The sequence below is a fragment of the Dasypus novemcinctus genome, chromosome 10 (assembly GCF_030445035.2).
Source record: "Dasypus novemcinctus isolate mDasNov1 chromosome 10, mDasNov1.1.hap2, whole genome shotgun sequence".
NCBI classification, from domain to species: domain Eukaryota; kingdom Metazoa; phylum Chordata; class Mammalia; order Cingulata; family Dasypodidae; genus Dasypus; species Dasypus novemcinctus.
Window position 1 is genome coordinate 92,734,741 of NC_080682.1, and position 18,902 is coordinate 92,753,642.

At 34.9% G+C, this 18,902-nt stretch overlaps 1 protein-coding gene across 1 annotated transcript; it reads left to right on the top strand.

Annotated features, from left to right (window-relative positions):
• Positions 1-7,156: 7,156 nt before the first annotated feature.
• Positions 7,157-8,119, top strand: LOC101419443 (putative olfactory receptor 56B2). The gene has a single exon (XM_004455016.1). It carries the CDS (start codon positions 7,157-7,159, stop codon positions 8,117-8,119), a length of 963 nt encoding a protein of 320 aa, XP_004455073.1.
• Positions 8,120-18,902: the final 10,783 nt, after the last annotated feature.

Consider the following 18,902-nt stretch of genomic DNA (forward strand, 5'->3'; position numbering starts at 1 on the left):
GACTATGTAATATTATAAAATCATGTGATTTTCTGATTTGATGTGTGTTTGTGTGAGTCAGAAGATAAGACTGAATTGATTGATGAAATTCTTCTGAAAAATTACATCTGGAACACCCCAAAAGAATCAAGCGTTTGCAGCCTAGAGGTAAGTGCATCTTCACCCCTTCCATTTTTCTTAATGGAGCTCAACTTAACCAAGCCAAGTGCGGTGTGATACAAGAGTTCCAAGTCTGTAATGTCTGGTGTTGCACAAATGACTTTGCATTTTCTGCTCTCTAGAGCTGGCCAACCCAGTATTTTCTGAGTTACTGCTCTTACTCCTATTTGGATATATCATCAGGACAGAAATTTTTTAAAAAATCCTCCTGAAACGGGCATTTACAAAACCTAAATATAAGGAGCAAGAGGATTTATACTCTGCTTTTCTTTCAAAAAGAAGCCCCCAAAGACCTTCTTTAAACAGATATCTCTTCTAAAATTTAGACATTTTACCCATCTATGCCTGTATTTAATAAAGGCTAACTCAAGAATAGATAAATGTGGATGTTAGTTAAATACCAATAAGGATGTTAGTTAAATAAAGTGATTTCAGTACTTCCCTATTTATAACCTCCATCCTCTGGGTTTTATCAGCTTCAGGGTGATTTGGGTTTTATTCCCTGGAGAACATGATTTCTCTCCCTGAGTTTCACCTCCGTTTTCATAAAATCATAGACTCCATCTGCAGTGGTTATAAACACCTCTGAGTTAGAGAAGATTGATACATAAAAGGAGTCCAGTCCAGTAAGCCCCACAGTATGTACATAGCTGGGGCCAGCTTCTGCATAGATTTGGGGATGCATTAGAGAAGATACGATTCACCTGCGATAGGAGCACCTGCAGTGTCATTTTTCCTACTGAGTCGGTTTTGTCTTTTCACAGTTATCAAGTCCCCTGGAGGTGAATATCTGCAGTCTTAAATGGTTTGAGCCAGGATCATGCTCTAAGGACCCTGACCCCCACCTGAACCAGCCAATGGAAATTAAAAACCAAAGCTAGTTTCAGAACTAATTCTGCTACATGTATAAATGCATGTTATCACGCAGACACAGGTTCAGAAGACCTGCTCTTTAAATTGAAGATTCCCTTGCTCTAGGTCATTTTAGGAGCTCCACTAGGACAGTACTTAAATAATACTAAAAAAACAATAATTTTTGGACGATTTCTTTGTAGAAATCATGTGTCTGTAGAAATCTGTGCCTAATTAACCTGAGTACTGGACAGTTTTATAGGAACTTGATATGACAAAATATTCGGTTTCCCACTTCCTCTATGGCCTATTACAAAGATTGTTAAATTACAGCAAAGTATATTAGCACCAACATCCTACAAAATCATATTCATTGCTTTGTCAGATTTTAATCCTATTAGATAGTTTGAGCATTTATAATGCTTTACAAAGTTTCTAAGGCAAATTTTTACTTGGCTGTATCAGAGTTCTTCAATTTCTGGTTCCATTGAGTTTCTACATGTATTCATGTTATTGTTCTCTTAGATCTCTGACTCTTTAGAAGCAGTTTCCAGGAGTCAAGTGTTGATGGTTATTGACTCCACTGAGGAAAAAGTCATCCAGGTCCTCATTTAAATTGACCATAGACATATTAATTATCTTTCCATATTGCAAGGACTTTAATTAGAAATTTTCAGAGAGGTTAATCTTTATTGCAACTTCAGGAGCTCAGAATGAATTATACTATTATATAGATTAGAATTGAGGGTGCTTAGAGGTTAAGGCAATTTTTCAAATCATAGGGCCACAGGCCACCACAATGTTATGACTGTTGGACATTGGTAAATGTGACAAGTATTTGTGGTGGTTTTCAAGAAATTCCCAGAATCGAAAGAGCACTTAGTTTCTCTTGTATATCTTTCAAGGTTATAGCATAAATCTGTGATTGATTAAGGGAACATAATCCATTCTAAGAGTAAATCCAGCTATCTTCCTAGCAATTTTTATCATTTCTAAAGGTTTGTCTGTAGATGTTCTTGGCATCTCAACATAGCTCATTATATGTTCAAAAATAGATGCCAGCTACATTTATTTCTTATAATCCACTAGACTTTGATCCTCTACGACACTGAGTAATAGAACGTGAGATAGCGGACATGCAAGACATGTCCATTAAATAAGTAGTTATCTTTGAATTTTTACTAGATAATACTCATGATCTTACAAAAGTTCCTTCTTTTAATTTGAATTTTTAAAAAATATATAAAATCAAATACATTTCTGCTCCGTCTAATCTTTTGTAATACTTCTTTTGACTCTGAGTGAATTTCAATTACTAATTTTGTAATGTTAAAGCAGACTTGTTAATGCATTTTATATATTTTTTAGAGATTGCACAGGTACATTTCCTGACATTGGACATTCACAATAGAAATAGTCCTAAAATTTTTTGAAATGTTTTTCCATTAAGAAATTGTCTTGTTTAGCAGATGCAGAGTTTTCCTTCTTTTTGTAATTCCTTGAACAACATACATTGAGTATTAATTGTATATTCTCCGAAGGATTATCAATATTCTTTGGCAAATTTCTGTTAATTTTTGTTAAATTTCCAATTTCTGTTTCTGTTTCTTTATCTTGTCCCTCAGTTACAGTTAATTATTTAAAATCTGGAAATTGCATGGATTCAAAAATTTCAGTTTTGAATCATAAAGTGATTCACACATTTCCTTAGTATTTTTTAATTAATTTTCTAAAAGCCAAGTCCTGATTTTTAATTATATTGCATATTTGTGTCTTACCTTTCATTTCTCTTGCATCTTTTCGTAGATTTTATCTGCTTAATGATTTTCTTTAAATATTAAGCTTTTTAATTTTTGGAGAATTCTTTTTACCTTTTTCTCCAATTTCAGTGCTTCATTTTGAAAATTCTTTTTGTTTCATGTTTACTGTGAAGTTCGTTGTTATAATTCCTTGAAGTAAATGAGTAGCTCACAAATTTAAGTAAATTTTGTTTGTAATGCATGCCCTTACAGTGGTAGATTTCTTAAATATCATTTTAGGCCTTAATCTTAAATTTTGTGGTTTTCGGTTTTCAGTTCTTTAGTTTTTGTGATTTCCAGTACTTTTATATACATGCTATTATTCCTGCAAGCATATTTAAATTTTTCCAAATATTTTCACTTCTTTATCTCTTTTATGCAAAAGTAATGTTGTTTTTGTATTTTGCTTTGTGATCTTCATTAAATTAAATCTTTGTTATTTCTTGGCTGGGACCTTCCACAAGTTAGATACTCATAAATATTGTGTGTGCTGAAAATAATCTATAGTATCTAATTTTGTATATAGGTATATATATTAATTCTTTTGTGCAATATTTTTAATTGTGCTGTTAGATGTATACCATTAACATTTTTTGTTTCAGGAATTGTGCCTCTTGCTATAACTGTGAATTTTCCATTATATTCTTTGATTTGTCTTAGGTTGAAATAGGTTCAGGCAAGGCACAAATATCATATTATTCTGCCAGTGGTTCCTTATATCAATGTATAATTTTCCTGTTGAATTGAATAATTGCTTTTTCAAATATCTGATACGATCTTGTTAAAGTTTTTTCTTTGCAAGAATACAATATGCATTCTGTCCATTTCTTTTCGAACTTCGTGTTTTAAGTGTCTCATAAATACCACCTAGTTTTAAAGAAATGATTCTGAAAGTATTTATCTTTTATTGTCAAGTTCAATCTATTAATAATGAAAATGTTTATAGATATGTATAATTTCACTTTTGTTGTTTTCTAATACCAATGAATTTCTTTAGTGTTCTTTTGCCTTGATGAAATTTCCATTATTTTTCCCTTTCTCTTGATTTACATTACTCTCCCTCCCTCCCTCCCTCTCTCTCTCTCTCTCTCTCTCTCCTCTCTCTTTCCCTCTCTATACTTCCATTCTCCTTGCTATCATGCATTTCATTTTCCAACACAGAGAGAGAAAATAAATTAAAATCGTGAATTGTTGTCAATGCTTTTTGCCTCCTTGTGGTAACATCTATTCCTACTTTGAAGCGTTATTATTTTATTTAACAATTACTTATATTTGCTCATATTTTCAAGCATTTTTTCCACAAATCTCCTTTACATTTTACCTCATTGTCATGAGTTATCTCAGTAATGACTTGGAACATATCCAAACTATGAGAATTTAAAAATCCACCATGTTTTGCCTTAATCTTTACATTATAATGAGGTATGAGCTTCAATTTTCATGTTAATTGCTATGAGAAATTGAAGATATAGTGTTAATAGATTTTGGTTTCTCTATTTCGAAATTTTCTCTTGTCTTAAAATTTTTCTTCGTGTTTAAAGTTTATTTTTCAATGTGGGATCCTGAATTTGAATTACATGTACTTCATTAAGATTTTATTTATTTTATACTCAGCATTTGTATTTCTACAATATGATACATGCCTATGCCTTTTATCTATTCTGCAAAATCTCAGCCATTTGGCTTTCAAATACTTTCTTTCTCTCCGTCTCTGTGGGTTTTTGTTTTCTTTTGTTTTTTGCTGTTGCTGTTCGTTTCTGGAAGCCCTATTAGTTGCATAGTGTAGTTTGATTGTTTAATCATTCTTCTATATAACATTGAGTTCAATGACCACATTCTGTTTTAGGATAAGTATGTATTTAATTTCCAGTTTTCATGGTACTTCATTCTTGTTATCGGTATAAAGTCTTCTATTTCATAGTCATAAAAATGGACCTACCTCCTCAATTCCTTGAATTCATATTCAAGAAATTCTTATTGTTTTATCTGCAGACTTCATTGATGATTATTTTCTCATATTGTTTTTAAACTTATGTTTCACTGTGGGTTTTATTTCATTTGTGATTCCCATGTACATTAACAGGGTAAGTTATCAAGATATATATTTTGTTTAATTCTTCTGGTTTTCTCATCCAGAAACACGTTTTATGTTACTTCTTTGTCTTGGTACTTCCTATATTAAAACATTAAACAGAGAGCAGTGGATGTAGCTCAAGTGGTTGAGTGCCTGCTTCCCACGTGCGAGGTCCTGGATTCAATCCCCACTACCTCTTAAAAAAAAAAAAGCTAAGCACAGGCTCCGGAAATATTCATGATTCATGACATGTTCATATTTGTGAGATATGAATCTTTACTCAGTGCCCTAAACAATGATATACATCTTTTACGCCTGTATGAACAGATATAAATAGTTTTTTCAAGGTGCTCTTTTCATTAAGGGTGAAGCTATTTCCTGATCATGAGTTGACTAACCAATACCATTGCTAGTACCCATTAAAAGAATGGTCCAAAACCTTTTTCTGTTCTGGTTTCAGTAGTAAAATGCCAATCAATAGACATTAGTGCCATTGCCATCTATGAGCTCTCCATTCTCTTGCGGAACCAATATTTAATTTTAGAGATCTTGTATAAGATTGCTTCTTAATTTCCAAAGCTAGAGTATTTTTTATTTTAATTTGATATTTATAATATTTATTAAAATTTTTGCTTGTTATATTTTATTGACTGATTAAAAATCTTTTAAGGATTTGTACTTTTCTATTATTATTTATTTACCACAGCTAATTATGTTGTAATTATTATGGATATTTTTACCTGTTTTCAGGTGAATATATGTACCAAGTTTATATTGATATTACCCTCTCTACAGAGTCTATGCTGTCAGTCACCTATATATATATATATTTTTAACATTGTCTATATATTAATTTGATAATATTTGGAATAGCCAAAAGATAGAAATTATAATTAGCAAGCATTTGTTAAGGAAAACGTTATGAAATTGTTCTGGCTTAAATCAAGTTTTTAATAAAAAAGCATATAAAGGAAATATCCTAGATATTTAACATGTTGGATTTAACATGCCTTCTCACAAAACATATATCTCACAGTCATTGTGTTTTTCATTTCTACTGTACTTAATGTGTGGCTGCCTGGATTGCTCCATCAAGCAAATATAAACGTGTCCATATAGGGGAAAGTTACTTCACATCAGAATCAATTGAATTTAAAGAATACTGGAATTTCCAATACACATTCTTTCTTTTATGTAAGTTTGGCTTTAGCCAGGCCATTAGTATTCTGTATATTAGTTTCCTCATTGTAAAATGGTTATAGTAAGCTACCTTATACATATTAATGAAAATTAAGTAATATTTACAAGTTCTTCACAATTTCTCAACTACTTAAACAAAAGGAATGCCTTTCATGTATTCTATGGTCTAATGTATTACTTGAAAATTTCCTCTGATCTATCAGTCAACTCTTAATCTGTATGTTTAAGCCTCTAAAGAAATCAACCCTTTAACAAAGACAGATTTAAAAGCCAAGACCATTATGATATGAGATCCCTTTTAACGTGTCCTGCTTCTAAAACTTACTACATCGAAGATCATGAATAAAGCCATCATTTTTATTTGATATTCCTTTTCTCAGTGTGATGATTAGGTAATGTGTCATCTCAGCCAGGTAACGGTGCCCAGTTGTTTGGGCAAACAAGCACCGTGCAAATTGTTAATACAAGGGCAAATCATGGACTTTAAGCATTAGTGAGTTGATTGCATATATGGCTGATTACTTCTGCAATCAAATGAGACAGCTGTCAGCAATGAATGACTTCTCATCCAATCAGCTGAAGGCCTTAAAAGAAAGAGAAGTGCTTTCAGCATTCAGAGAGAGAATTCCCATCTCTACTTCAGACAGCCAGTGTCTCCTGGGTAACGCATAGAGGAAACTCATTGGAATCTCCAGCTTGCAGCCTGCCCTATGGAATTTAGACTTCTGTGTCCTCACAGCCATTTGAGACAAGTTTATAAACTCTATTTAAAGATATCTCCTGTCAGTTCTGTTCCCTAGAGAACCCAACTACTAACTCAGTCATGAAGGGTGGGTGTATTATGACCTGATTTATGGAGTTTTGGTGTGATTATCTGAGTTAGCACATAGAATGTGATACCACAGTTCTGGCTTCATAATAAATGTCCAAAAATGTTGGTGGGATGATGAGAACAAAGAGGATTCTCCCTTTGATCCCCCTTTCAAATATCATCATTGTAGGTAAATCCTTTTCAAATATTGTGTTAGAGATAGTAATGAATAATAAACTTGAATATTTTTCTTTTCAGGGAATGATGCTCCAGGTTCTCAGAGATTCCAACAGCTCTAAATTGCAGGTTTCTGACTTCATCCTGATGGGATTTCCAGGCATTCATGAGTGGCAGCACTGGCTGTCCTTGCCCCTGGCTCTGCTCTATCTCTTAGCTCTCAGTGCCAATATCCTTATACTGATCACCATCAACCAAGAGGCTACACTGCATCAGCCTATGTACCATTTTCTGGGTATCCTGGCTGTGGTTGATATGGGCCTGGCTACTACGATTATGCCCAAGATTTTGGCTATATTATGGTTCAATGCTAAGACTATCCGTCTTCCAGAGTGCTTTGCTCAAATGTATGTCATACATTGTTTTGTGGGCATGGAGTCAGGCATCTTCTTCTGCATGGCCATTGATAGATATGTAGCCATTTGCCGACCCCTACGATATCCATCAATAATTACTGATTCCTTTGTGGTCAAGGCCACTGTGTTCATGGTCCTCAGAGACAGCCTGCTTACCATCCCAGTGCCTGTGCTGGCTGCTCAGAGACACTACTGCTCTAGCAATCAAATTGAGCACTGTCTGTGCTCTAACCTTGGGGTCACCAGCTTATCTTGTGATGACAGGATGATCAACAGTATCTACCAGTTACTTCTGGCTTGGACACTCATGGGCAGTGACCTGGGTATGATTATTTTATCATATGCTTTGATACTTCACTCTGTGCTAAGGCTGAATTCAGCAGAAGCTGCATCCAAGGCCCTGAGTACCTGTACATCTCATCTAATCTTAATTCTTTTCTTCTACACAGTTGTCGTTGTCATTTCCATCACTCATAGTACAACAAACACAGCTCCCATCTTTCCAGTTTTGCTCAACGTATTGCACAATGTCATTCCCCCTGCCCTCAACCCTATGGTCTATGCACTCAAGAATAAGGAGCTCAGGCACGGCATGTTCAAAGTGCTTAAACTTGACATCAAAAGCAACTAGCCTGCCGTTGGTGCTCACACATTTTTTGAAGATTTGAAACTCTTTTGATGCTTTTATTGACAATTTGAATACAACTTAAATAGAGCTGTCAGATATTCCTTCACATATTTCAGGAAAAAAAAGATTCTTCTGCAAAGATTATTTCCACACATCTTAATATCACTATATACTTACTCATTATACTGTTCAAGGACAATCATCAAATATATCTTTTCTGATCCAATAGAATGAACTTAGAAAAAAATAGCCAGTAAAGAAATTGAAAATTCACAAACATTTGAAAATTAAACACTGTACTTTAAAACAGTCAAAGAATTAAAAAGGCAATCACAAGAGAAAATTAGGAAATAGCTTGAGGCAAATGAAAATGAAAATACGATATAACAAAACTTTCTGAAGACATCATAAGAAATATTGAAAAGGAAATGCATAGTTCTAAGTGTTTACATTATAAAAGAAGATAGATTTCAAATCAAATACCTATCCTCATCCTGGAGAAGTACAAAAGAAGAGAAAACCAAACCCACAGCAAGCTGAAGTTAGAAAATGTCCAAGACTAGAGAGAGAAAAGTGAAATGGAGAACTAAAATAGAATCAACAAAATCAAAAGTTGGTCCTTGGCAAGGATCAACAAAATGGACAAATTTTTAGCCAGACTGATGAAGAAAAAAGAAAGGTGAGACAAATAACTAACATTAAAAAATGAAAAGGGGAACATTGCTATTGAACCCACTGACATAAAAAGGAATATAAAAGGATACAATGGACAACTATATTCCAATTAGTAAATAATCTAGCTGAAATGGAAATTCTTCAAAACCTAAAATCTACTTATACTGGATATGGAAGAAAGAGATGATCTCAACAATCCAGTAACTACCAAAGAGAATAAATCAATAATTAAAACCTCCCAAAAAAGGAAAACCCTGGACTAAATGTCTTCACAGGAGAATTTTACCCAACTTTCCAAGAAGACGTAACACCAAAACTGATCAAACCCTTCCAAAATACTGAAGAAGAGGGAACTCTTTCTAAAGCATTCTGTGAGGCCTACAGCATCTTAGTACCAAAGCCAAAAAAAGATACCTTGACTAAGAAAATTGCAGGCCAATATCTCCTATGACTATAGATGCAAAAATTCCAACAAAATACTAGCAAATGATATCCAACCACACATTAAAAGAATTATACACTATAATCAGGTGGAATTTATCTCTGGTATTCAAGGATCATTCAACATAAGATAACCAATTATTGAGGAGTGCATGTTGCTCAGTGGTTGAGTCCCTGCCTCCTATAAGCAAGGTCCTGTGTTCAATTTCTGGTAAATCCTAAAAAAAAGTTCAATTGTGTATCACCACATTAACAGAATGAACAGGAAAAATACATGATCAGATCAATCAGCTCAGAAGAAAGCATTTAATTAAATTCACCATCTTCCTTTATAATAACCTGTGGATGAGACTCACTCCACCTTATAAAGGCCATATGCAGTACCATGTAACAAATATTGCATCCGTTTTTGATAAAAATACTACAAAAGAAAGGAATTGAAATAAACCTTTTCAACATGAGAAAGGTCACAAAAGAAAATCCCACAGCTGAAATTCTACTCGGTTGTGAAAGACTGAAAACTTTCCTGCTGACTTGGGCACAAGACAAGTATGCCCACTGTCACCACTGTTGTTCAGTATGGAGATACAGATACTAGCCTGAGCAATCAGACAAGAAAAAGAAATAAATGGCATACATATCAGAAAGGAAGTAAAACTTTTGGTATTCACAGATGATATTATCATACACATCGAGAGTCCCTAAAAATCTACATCAAAAGTCCTAGTGCTATTAAAGGAGTTAAGCAGAGTGGCAGTGTGGGAAAAATATTTTAAATTGTATTTGAACTTTGTATGACCTGTTCTTTATTGTAGATGCTGCAGTTGTTCCTTACTGTAGGTGTTGCAGTTGTTCCCCATTACTGTAGATGATGTAATAGTTCTGATACCAAACAGCTGCTCAGCAGTATCCAATAAATACAAGGTGGAAACTAGGGTCGGTGCTCTCAGTTCCAGAAGCTGTGAGTACCCTGGTCCCATCTTTATCTCCTTTCTTGTGTCTTTTGCTCTGTCCATTATTTCATAAAGTTCTGCATTGCCTTCCCTTCAAGCCAACATCACTGAGCTAATGGCAGTAACTGGCACCCAACGTAGAGCCTGAAATGAAGCTCAGTAAGTAGGATACAATATTAATACTTAAAAATTAATAGTATTTTAGACATTAGTAATGAGCAATCTGAGGAGGAAGTCAGGAAAAAAATTCCATTTACAAGAGAGACTAAAAGAATCAAATATTTAGGAAAAGAATTAACCAAGGATGTAAAGCACTTATATTCAGAAAAGTACAATTCATTGCTAAAAATAATCAAAGAAGACCTAAAAAATTGGAAGAACTTCCCATGTTCATTTATTGTAAGACTAAGCATCATTAAGTTGTCAATTTTACTCAAATTGGTATACAGATTCAAAGCAATCCTAAAAAAATTCCACCAATGGTTTTTTTTTCTTTTTTAAAAATGTTACATTAAAAAAATATGAGATCCCCATATACTCCCCACCCTCCTCACCCCACTCCTACCATAACAACAACTTCCTACATCATCATGGGACATTCATTGCACTTGGCGAATACATCTCTGAGCACTGCTGTACCACATCATCAATGGTCCACATTATAGTTTACACTGTCCCCCAGTCCACCCAGTGGGCTACGGGAGGACATACAATGTCCAATAACTGTCCCTGCAGTACCACCCAGGACAACTCCAAGTCCTGAAAATGCCCCCACATCACATCTCTTCTTCCCACTCCCTATCCTCAGCAGCTACCGTGGCCACTTTCTCCACATCAATGCTGCATTTGCTTCCATTACTAACTATAATAGTTCCAGAATAGAATATCAGTAAGTCCACTCTAATGTATATTCTAAGAAATGGAAAACACAATTATCAAATTTATTTAGAAGGATAAAGGGGCCCAAATAGTCTGAAACATCTGTAAAAAGAAGAATGAATTTGGAGGACTATCACTTCCAGACTTTAAATTGTATTACCTAGCTATGGTGGTAAAAACAGCATGACACTGTCATAATGAAAGACATATAGATGAACAGAACTGAACTGATGGTGCAGAAACAGATTCTCACATATGCAGTTGTTTTTTATAATACAAGGCTCTCAAGCCCAGAGCTGGGGCCGAACAGTCTATTCAACAAATGGTACTGGGAGAACTAGATACCTATATCCAAAAGAAGGAAAAAGGACCCCTATTTCAAACCTTATACAAAAATCAATTCAAAATGAATCAAAGACCTAAATATGAAAGATAGAACCATAAAGCTCCTAGAAGTAAATGAAGGGAAATATCTTCAAGCCTTGCTTATAGGTGGTGGATTCTTAAACCTTATACTGAAAGCATGAGCAATGAAAGAAACAAATGGAAAAATGGTACTTCCTCACACTTAAACACTTTTGTGATTCAAAGAACTTTGCCAAGAAGGTGACAAGGCAGCCCAGTCAATGAGAGAAAATGTTTAGAAACCACATACACTAATAAGGATTTCATTTCCATGCTATATTTATATATAATTCACCATATAACTCAACAATAAAAGAGCAAGCAACCCAATTAAATGGGCAACAAGCTTAGACATTATTCCCAAGAAGAAATACAAATGGTGTAAAAGCACAGGAAAAAGTGCTCAATATGACTAGCTTTGGGGGAAATGCAAATTAAAAATACAATTAGATATCATTTTGCATTTTGTACAATGCTGTTATTTATAAAATAGAAAACATTAAGTGCTGGAGAGGGTGTGGAGAAAAAGGAACACTCCACTGTTTTTGAGAATGTAAAATGTTATAGTCTCTGTTCAGGACAGTTTGGCTGTTCTTCAGGAAGCTAAATATAGAAATGACATATGATCCAGCAATCCCTCTACTAGGAATAGATCCAGAAGAACTGAAAACTGTGATGCAAACATATATTTGCACACCAATGTTCACTGTGGCATTATGCACAATTGCCATAAGATGGAAACAACTGAAGTGTCCATCAACTTATGAATGGATAAACAAAGTATGGTTTTATACATATGATGAAATACTATGCTATTGCAAGAAGAAATGAAATTGGGACACGTATGATACATGGATGAATCTTGAAGACATTATGCTAAGTGGAGATGATTGCAAAAAGTACAATTAATGTAACCTATTGACTATAGTTAGCAGCAGTCCTGTAATATTCTTCCATCAATATCAAAGAAGTACTGTGTTAATCATAGGGGGTATGGAAAAAAATATAATGAATATATGCTATAGACCATAATTAGTAGTAATAGACTGATGATGTTATCCCATAACCTTTGCCAGATCAGCTTATCATTATTGCCAGAACCTTTCTTATGCGTGGTATAAGTATCAGTTCCAATGATCCTTGCAGCTCCACATGGGGACATATTCTGAGTGAGATCTCTTACTTCCTTTCTTTCATTAACACCATCACACCTCAATTTATTTTCTTTCAAGAATTTGATGAAATTCATCTTCTACCACCACTTACTTCCTTTTGCTACTTTTCTTAACTCTTATTCACTGTGATATGGCCAACCTTTAATTTGGCATTTTTTAATGTCAGGGGAAATATAACCCCCTTCTTTATTTAAATACATGACCACATTGTTATATCTACTTTTTGACTGGGAATAGCTCAGATAAATAGTTCAAGAAGGCAATTTGAATAAATCCATTTAAATGAAAATGAAGTGACTGAGAACATAAGTGTCCTTATTTGAACAGAAACTGAAAGGCATTTCAAAATAAATGGGATTCAAATAGAAAATCTTCAAGCTCAGAATGACAATTCATTAGAAAATGAACAATCAAAGCTGGCTTGCCTAACTGTCCTTTTCATAAAAATGCCTCTTAAGAAACTACCAATGGAAAAATAAAATACAAATTATGAATGTAGGGTGACAAAATACCTGAAAGTAACTTGTTTGTTTTCTGTTGCTATGATATAAAGGAAAGAATTATATATAAATTAGAATAAATGAAATGCAAACTTAAAAAAAAAAAAAAGAAAATGAAGAAGTTATTTTCCCACATCAAGAAATCCAATGTAATAGGTTATCTCTGACTCTGATTATTGATAAGGCTGGTCCCACTTTTATCTACTTATTGTTTGCTCCACAGTCTCCTCATTGCTTGAAATCCAGGACTGGAGGAGACCAGGTTCTCATAAGAGTATCTTACTGAAACTCATGAAATATACACTGGCCATTAGTTTCAAAGGCATGGAGTACAGGGTTTGGTACACTCTTTTGTAGAAAAATTTTTCCTACAAAAATAAATATACGTTTTTCATTGGACATTTCCATACCTATAAATTTTATTATTGAATTAATAATAAATATTTTGATGTTTATTATAACTTTGAAAATAAATCCCATGTCTTAAGTTAGGGTAATGTTTTAAAAAAGATTATAGTCCTGCAGCAGAATATTAGGCTGATTTTGGATCTTCTGTTGTAGAAGAGTTATTGATGAGAGAAATGAAATGTGAATTATGATCCTGATCTTCAAAAATCAGTACATTTACATGGAAATAAGACACCAGACACATTACACATACATGGAAATAAGACACCCAAAATCCTAATAAATAGCCCACATTTCTAAGTATCAGACCTATGTCTTATTTAAAATGTCTTGATTGTTAGCTTTTTTCTTTTGAATTAATGGACACTTATATTTTTAGAATTCAGAATAATGAACAACTGAATTCTTAGTATAAAATCTCATACACACATACGTAAATCTTTCCTTTATGTTTCAATGCCTTAGACCAAAATTTCCACTGTCTAGTCCTAATAGAATGGAGGCTGTGGATTAGACATCCCTTGTGGTCTTCCCTTTTGGGGGGCCAGCTATGGTTGAGACAGTGTTTTATTTTATTTTTTTTCTTTTTCAAATATGTAAAACTTGACACCTATGCTTTCCCTTAGGGTCCTGCTTTCTCTAGTGGTTCCTAAGCCCATTTTTATGCTAAGAATACTCAGGACCCCCAAGGGATTTAAGAAATTATGCATGTTTCCTGCTTGGGGAAGTCAGCTGGAATGAGCACTCCTTGTCCAGTTCTATAAAGCAAAACCAACCAGAGTGTCAAATTTACATACATTCCTAGATCCTTGCTCTGGCATGAGTGCTTTCCACTTACCTTCTTGTCTGGAGCTACATTGTGAGTAAGGGGTGATTTCTGCCTTCCTGACATTTCAATCTCAGACTTACTGCATGACAAAGTTTAGTATTCTCCCAGTCTCCCTGAGTCAAGACAAGCATCATGGGACACTGCCTGCAGAGGGATATTACTCCTTATCAAGAGCATTTTACTTTCAAAGCAGTGACAGAACTGCCAATGCATGTGAGCTCCTGTGTGGGCAAGGGACAAGTTAAATGTTCTGGAAATCTTCAGAATATAGATAACTCTTGTCCTCTTATATATTTCTTACAATAAAGTATATTTTACAATGCCAGAGAGAGAAGTAGATAATGTTCCTGAGCAAACCTAAGTTAAAGAAAGATATCAAAGTACAGCCTCCTCCCTCCAAGTCATTAAACCAACCTTTCCCATCCCCTTTCTCTTCTTTAGTTCCATCAAACAACTTGCAGTTAGCTGAGTTAACTCCAACTTAGAGATTTTTGGGGGCTAGTTACTATCCTCATTCATGGGGTAAAATAGGCAGCAGATTTGCTCCAAACAATAAAACAGTTCACAGATGAATAAAAGGATATGATAAATTTATATAGTTCTGGCACAGATTCCCAAATTATCATTATCATAAAAGAGGGAGAAAGATTGAGGCAGAAAAAGGAAGAAAAGTGGTATTTGAAGAGAGAGCTGGGTTTGCCTTAAAAGACATGCCTCACCAGTATTTGGTGTACAAAGCAGTGTGTCTCTTTAGGAAAGCTATTGAATATACTGAGTCCTGGTTAGAGAAAATGGTTTTAAAAACATTGAATTGGAGGACATTATAAGAATGTGATAAAATTCAGAAACCATTAAATGATAATTGATAAATATAGACAAAAAATAAGCACTACTGATGTTTTTCTTTTGGCTTATGGACAAATATTTCAGCTTGTATGCAAATAGATTATTTATGTATAAGGTAAATCTAAAAGTATCACAATAGCTGCACAAAGAGACTTTCTGCTGATTGCCAAATGGTTGATTGCTTCACAAATGGGGGTTTAATAGAATTTGGATTCTTTCAATTAGAGCCCATATACTTGGTAGCACTTCCATTTATTAAAGGAGTGGATTTGAATTTCCTGGAAAAACAGTATATCAGAAGATGAAGGGAATTTAGAAACTTATTCTGGATGCAGCTCACCAAGGAGTTGACTTTCCTCCCCCAGGAACTGAAAGTTCCTGACAGGATTTTATTCCCTGGCCCAGTTCCTAGCTTCCTCAATAAATGCTGTTCTAGGCTATCAATAGAGAAGCATACAGCATAGAAGTGCAATTGGAAGTGAAAAAGGAAGTCTTCTCTACTTTCCTAGCTCCTAAGCATTGTCTGACTCATCCTGATTGTTCTGGGGCTGCCATCTCATGATGATCCAAAGGAGCCTCTTTTCTGTTTTAAACAGCCAGAAGCAACCATGGGCACTGCACAGAGTTTGTATCAAATGGCTGCCCAGCGTGGGATGAGAACACAGCAGGAGAAGCAACAGTGGTAGCATCAATCCCTAAGCTCTCCACGAGGTCCTGGACCTGAACACCTGCTTCAGGTAATGGAAATTAGTGCCACTGAGGAGAGAAGAAAAATTACGATTGGCATGTGGTGGGATGATACAGCACTGTCTTGATGTGGTATATTGTTTTGTAGTACAGTGTGTCAGTTTGTATCTTTCATTGAAAAAGTCTCAATGCAGGGCTGAGGCAAGAGCTTGAGATGGACATTTCTACCTGTGATTTTACCATTATTTTACTTTGAACAAGTTCCTAGAATCTGTCTCCTTATTTCCCTATAATCACAGGCCAGTAAATAAATAAATAAGGCCAGGGGAATTTTACAGTAAGTACGAATGGTAATTCTTATAGCCATATGTCCTCCCTTGAAAGACATGGTATAGGTCATGCCACACAATCACTTGCCCCCACAGAAAGATGAAAGGTGCATCTGATGACTGGAATGCTGTGGTGGTGCTGGGGAAATTCTAAGCAGCAGGGGTTGTTGGGGTTCCAAGTTTGAAATACTAGACCTGATATTCCTCCAGAGAAATAAACAATCAAGCAAAGAAATATATAAGTAAAGCAAATAATTGAGAAGAGAAATCACTCATACCAGAGCGTTTTAGCCCATAACTTCTGCATTAATTGCCTTTATAATAGATTTGGTTTAGATGAACAGATGTGAGGTATAAGATAGGAGAATTTGGATTTGATTCTGAATAAAACACTAATGGCTTTGGGCAAGCAAATTAAACATCCCGTAACAGGCCAGGGAATTTAGTGATAATAGCTTATCTTGTACTAGGGAATGTACAGTCCTCCTCAAAAGAAGTGACATTCTATCTTAGTTTTGAAAGAACTCTTATCAAGATAAGTATATAGCAGAAAGACTTATAAATAAAAGAAATGAGAAAAGGCAATGAATGTAGCATTTCAGACTGGCAAATAGCCAAGTCATGTTCAAGCAAGATATGCCAAGAAAGAGGTACCATATGATACATCATCTAGTCGGGATACTTCTGGCTGCTTAGGAAAAAAGAAAGACAGAAATGAGAAGAAAAAAGTAGACCTAAATTTTCATTTCTTGATTGCCATACTGAGGAATTTGAGCCCTACATTCCCTCAAAGTAATTGGAAGATGTTGAAGATTATTAAGTAGGAAATTAAAATGTCTTCAAAATTATGCTTTTGATGGAATTGAACTCGGAGGGGATCTCTTCCCACAAGACTTGCATGCTACTTTATTGGAATTGTAGTTGGTGCTGGGGTTTAAGATATATTTAGGGGATTTGAATCTCTGGACTGATAATAAGACACCCAGGCCCAGAGCCTCAACAGACTTCAGCTCCTACACTTTGATTTATTGGACTGACCCCACTCAGCTAACATGGAGTTGAAGAAGGTCAACCACCACACCATGGAGCCTAGAGTGTCTACAAATGAAAGCAGGAGGAGTGCATCCAGTATCCATGTGGAATCTAAGCCCCCACTTGACATAGATGTGCAATGGACACAACCAATCCAATGTCCACAGAGAAAATGTGGAATGGGTGTGGGAAGGGTAGCCATGGTGGCTGCTGGGTTTGGGGAATGGGAGGAAGAGATGAGATGTGGAGGCATTTTCGGGACGTGGAGTTGTCCTGGGTGGTGCTTCACGGACAATTACAGGACATTGTAGACCCCCCCAGGGCCCACTGGATGGAACGGGGGAGAGTGTGGGCTATGATGTGGACCATTGACTACGGGGTGCAGTGATGTTCAGAGATGTACTTACTGGGTGCAATGGATGTCTCACAATGATGGGAGAGAGTGTTGCTGTGGGGGGAGTGGGGGGTGGGGGCGGTGGGGTTGATTGGGACCTCGTATTTTTTGAATGTAATTCGTAAAAATAAATAATTTTAATTAAAAAAAATTATGCTTTAACACTAGATTTGAAAAATACAGCACTCAAAGCTAATGAATAGGTACATGTGTTCAGGTGGTCCAGGTAGACTCAACAATTTGACATAGTTTATATTATAAAATTAATAGTAAGAAAATTATCTTAATACTGTTTTTATTTGAGTTCATGACAGCAGAAATATTTCCAGAGAGTGAATACAAGGTGAGTCCAGAGGATCTGCTTCTCAAGATTAATTTTTTTTAAAAAAGAAGATATAGAAGGGGAATAGATGTCCTACATGGCATCAGGGGATCATAGGGTATTTTCTTTTCCTTCCCCTTCTTGGGACAATTGAGATAGATCTCCATTAATGGCCAATGTCCTGGCATGTCATATCCATTTAGCACCTACACCTAGATTTTGAAATATTGTATGTCCAAGTCACCAGTTGACCATCATAGGAGTGAAATATACTTATCATTGTTTTTCAAAACTCTTGCAATAGTTTTGAAATACAAATGAAAAACTGGAGTTTCAACAATAAAGTAAATTTCACTAAGTCACACAACTGATTGGTACAGAAGGAGCTGACTTTGGAATAAGAACTATATAAACTTCCAATTTCATCTTGCCACAAAAAGTAATATAATAAACGAATTCCAGACTGTCACGCAAATGCAAAACTTGCTGTCATGGGATATATGTTCTGTCAAACCAAGTTGTACAATAAAGAGACTACATGAGTTTTATATGTATACGATGTCCAGCCCCGAATCTATAATAGTTGTATGACCTTAGACATTTACTCAATCACTTTGTGTCTCAATTTCCTCTTCTATTATATGTCTGAAAAGAATAACTTTTTATTTATGGCTTTAAAAATACATTTGAATGGCTTATTTAAAAAGATAAAAATATTACATGGTTTGTACCATTAATCAATAAGTAGCATATTTTCATAGTCAATAGCATTCAAAATTGTTGGTACTATTATAATTGTAATTTTATTCCAAATTTATGTTTTGCTTTGTTTGGACCTTCCTATTTCTTAATTCTTTCTTCTCAGGTTAGAGACTTCTGAAAAAATAAAACGATCCTCTATTGAATTAGTT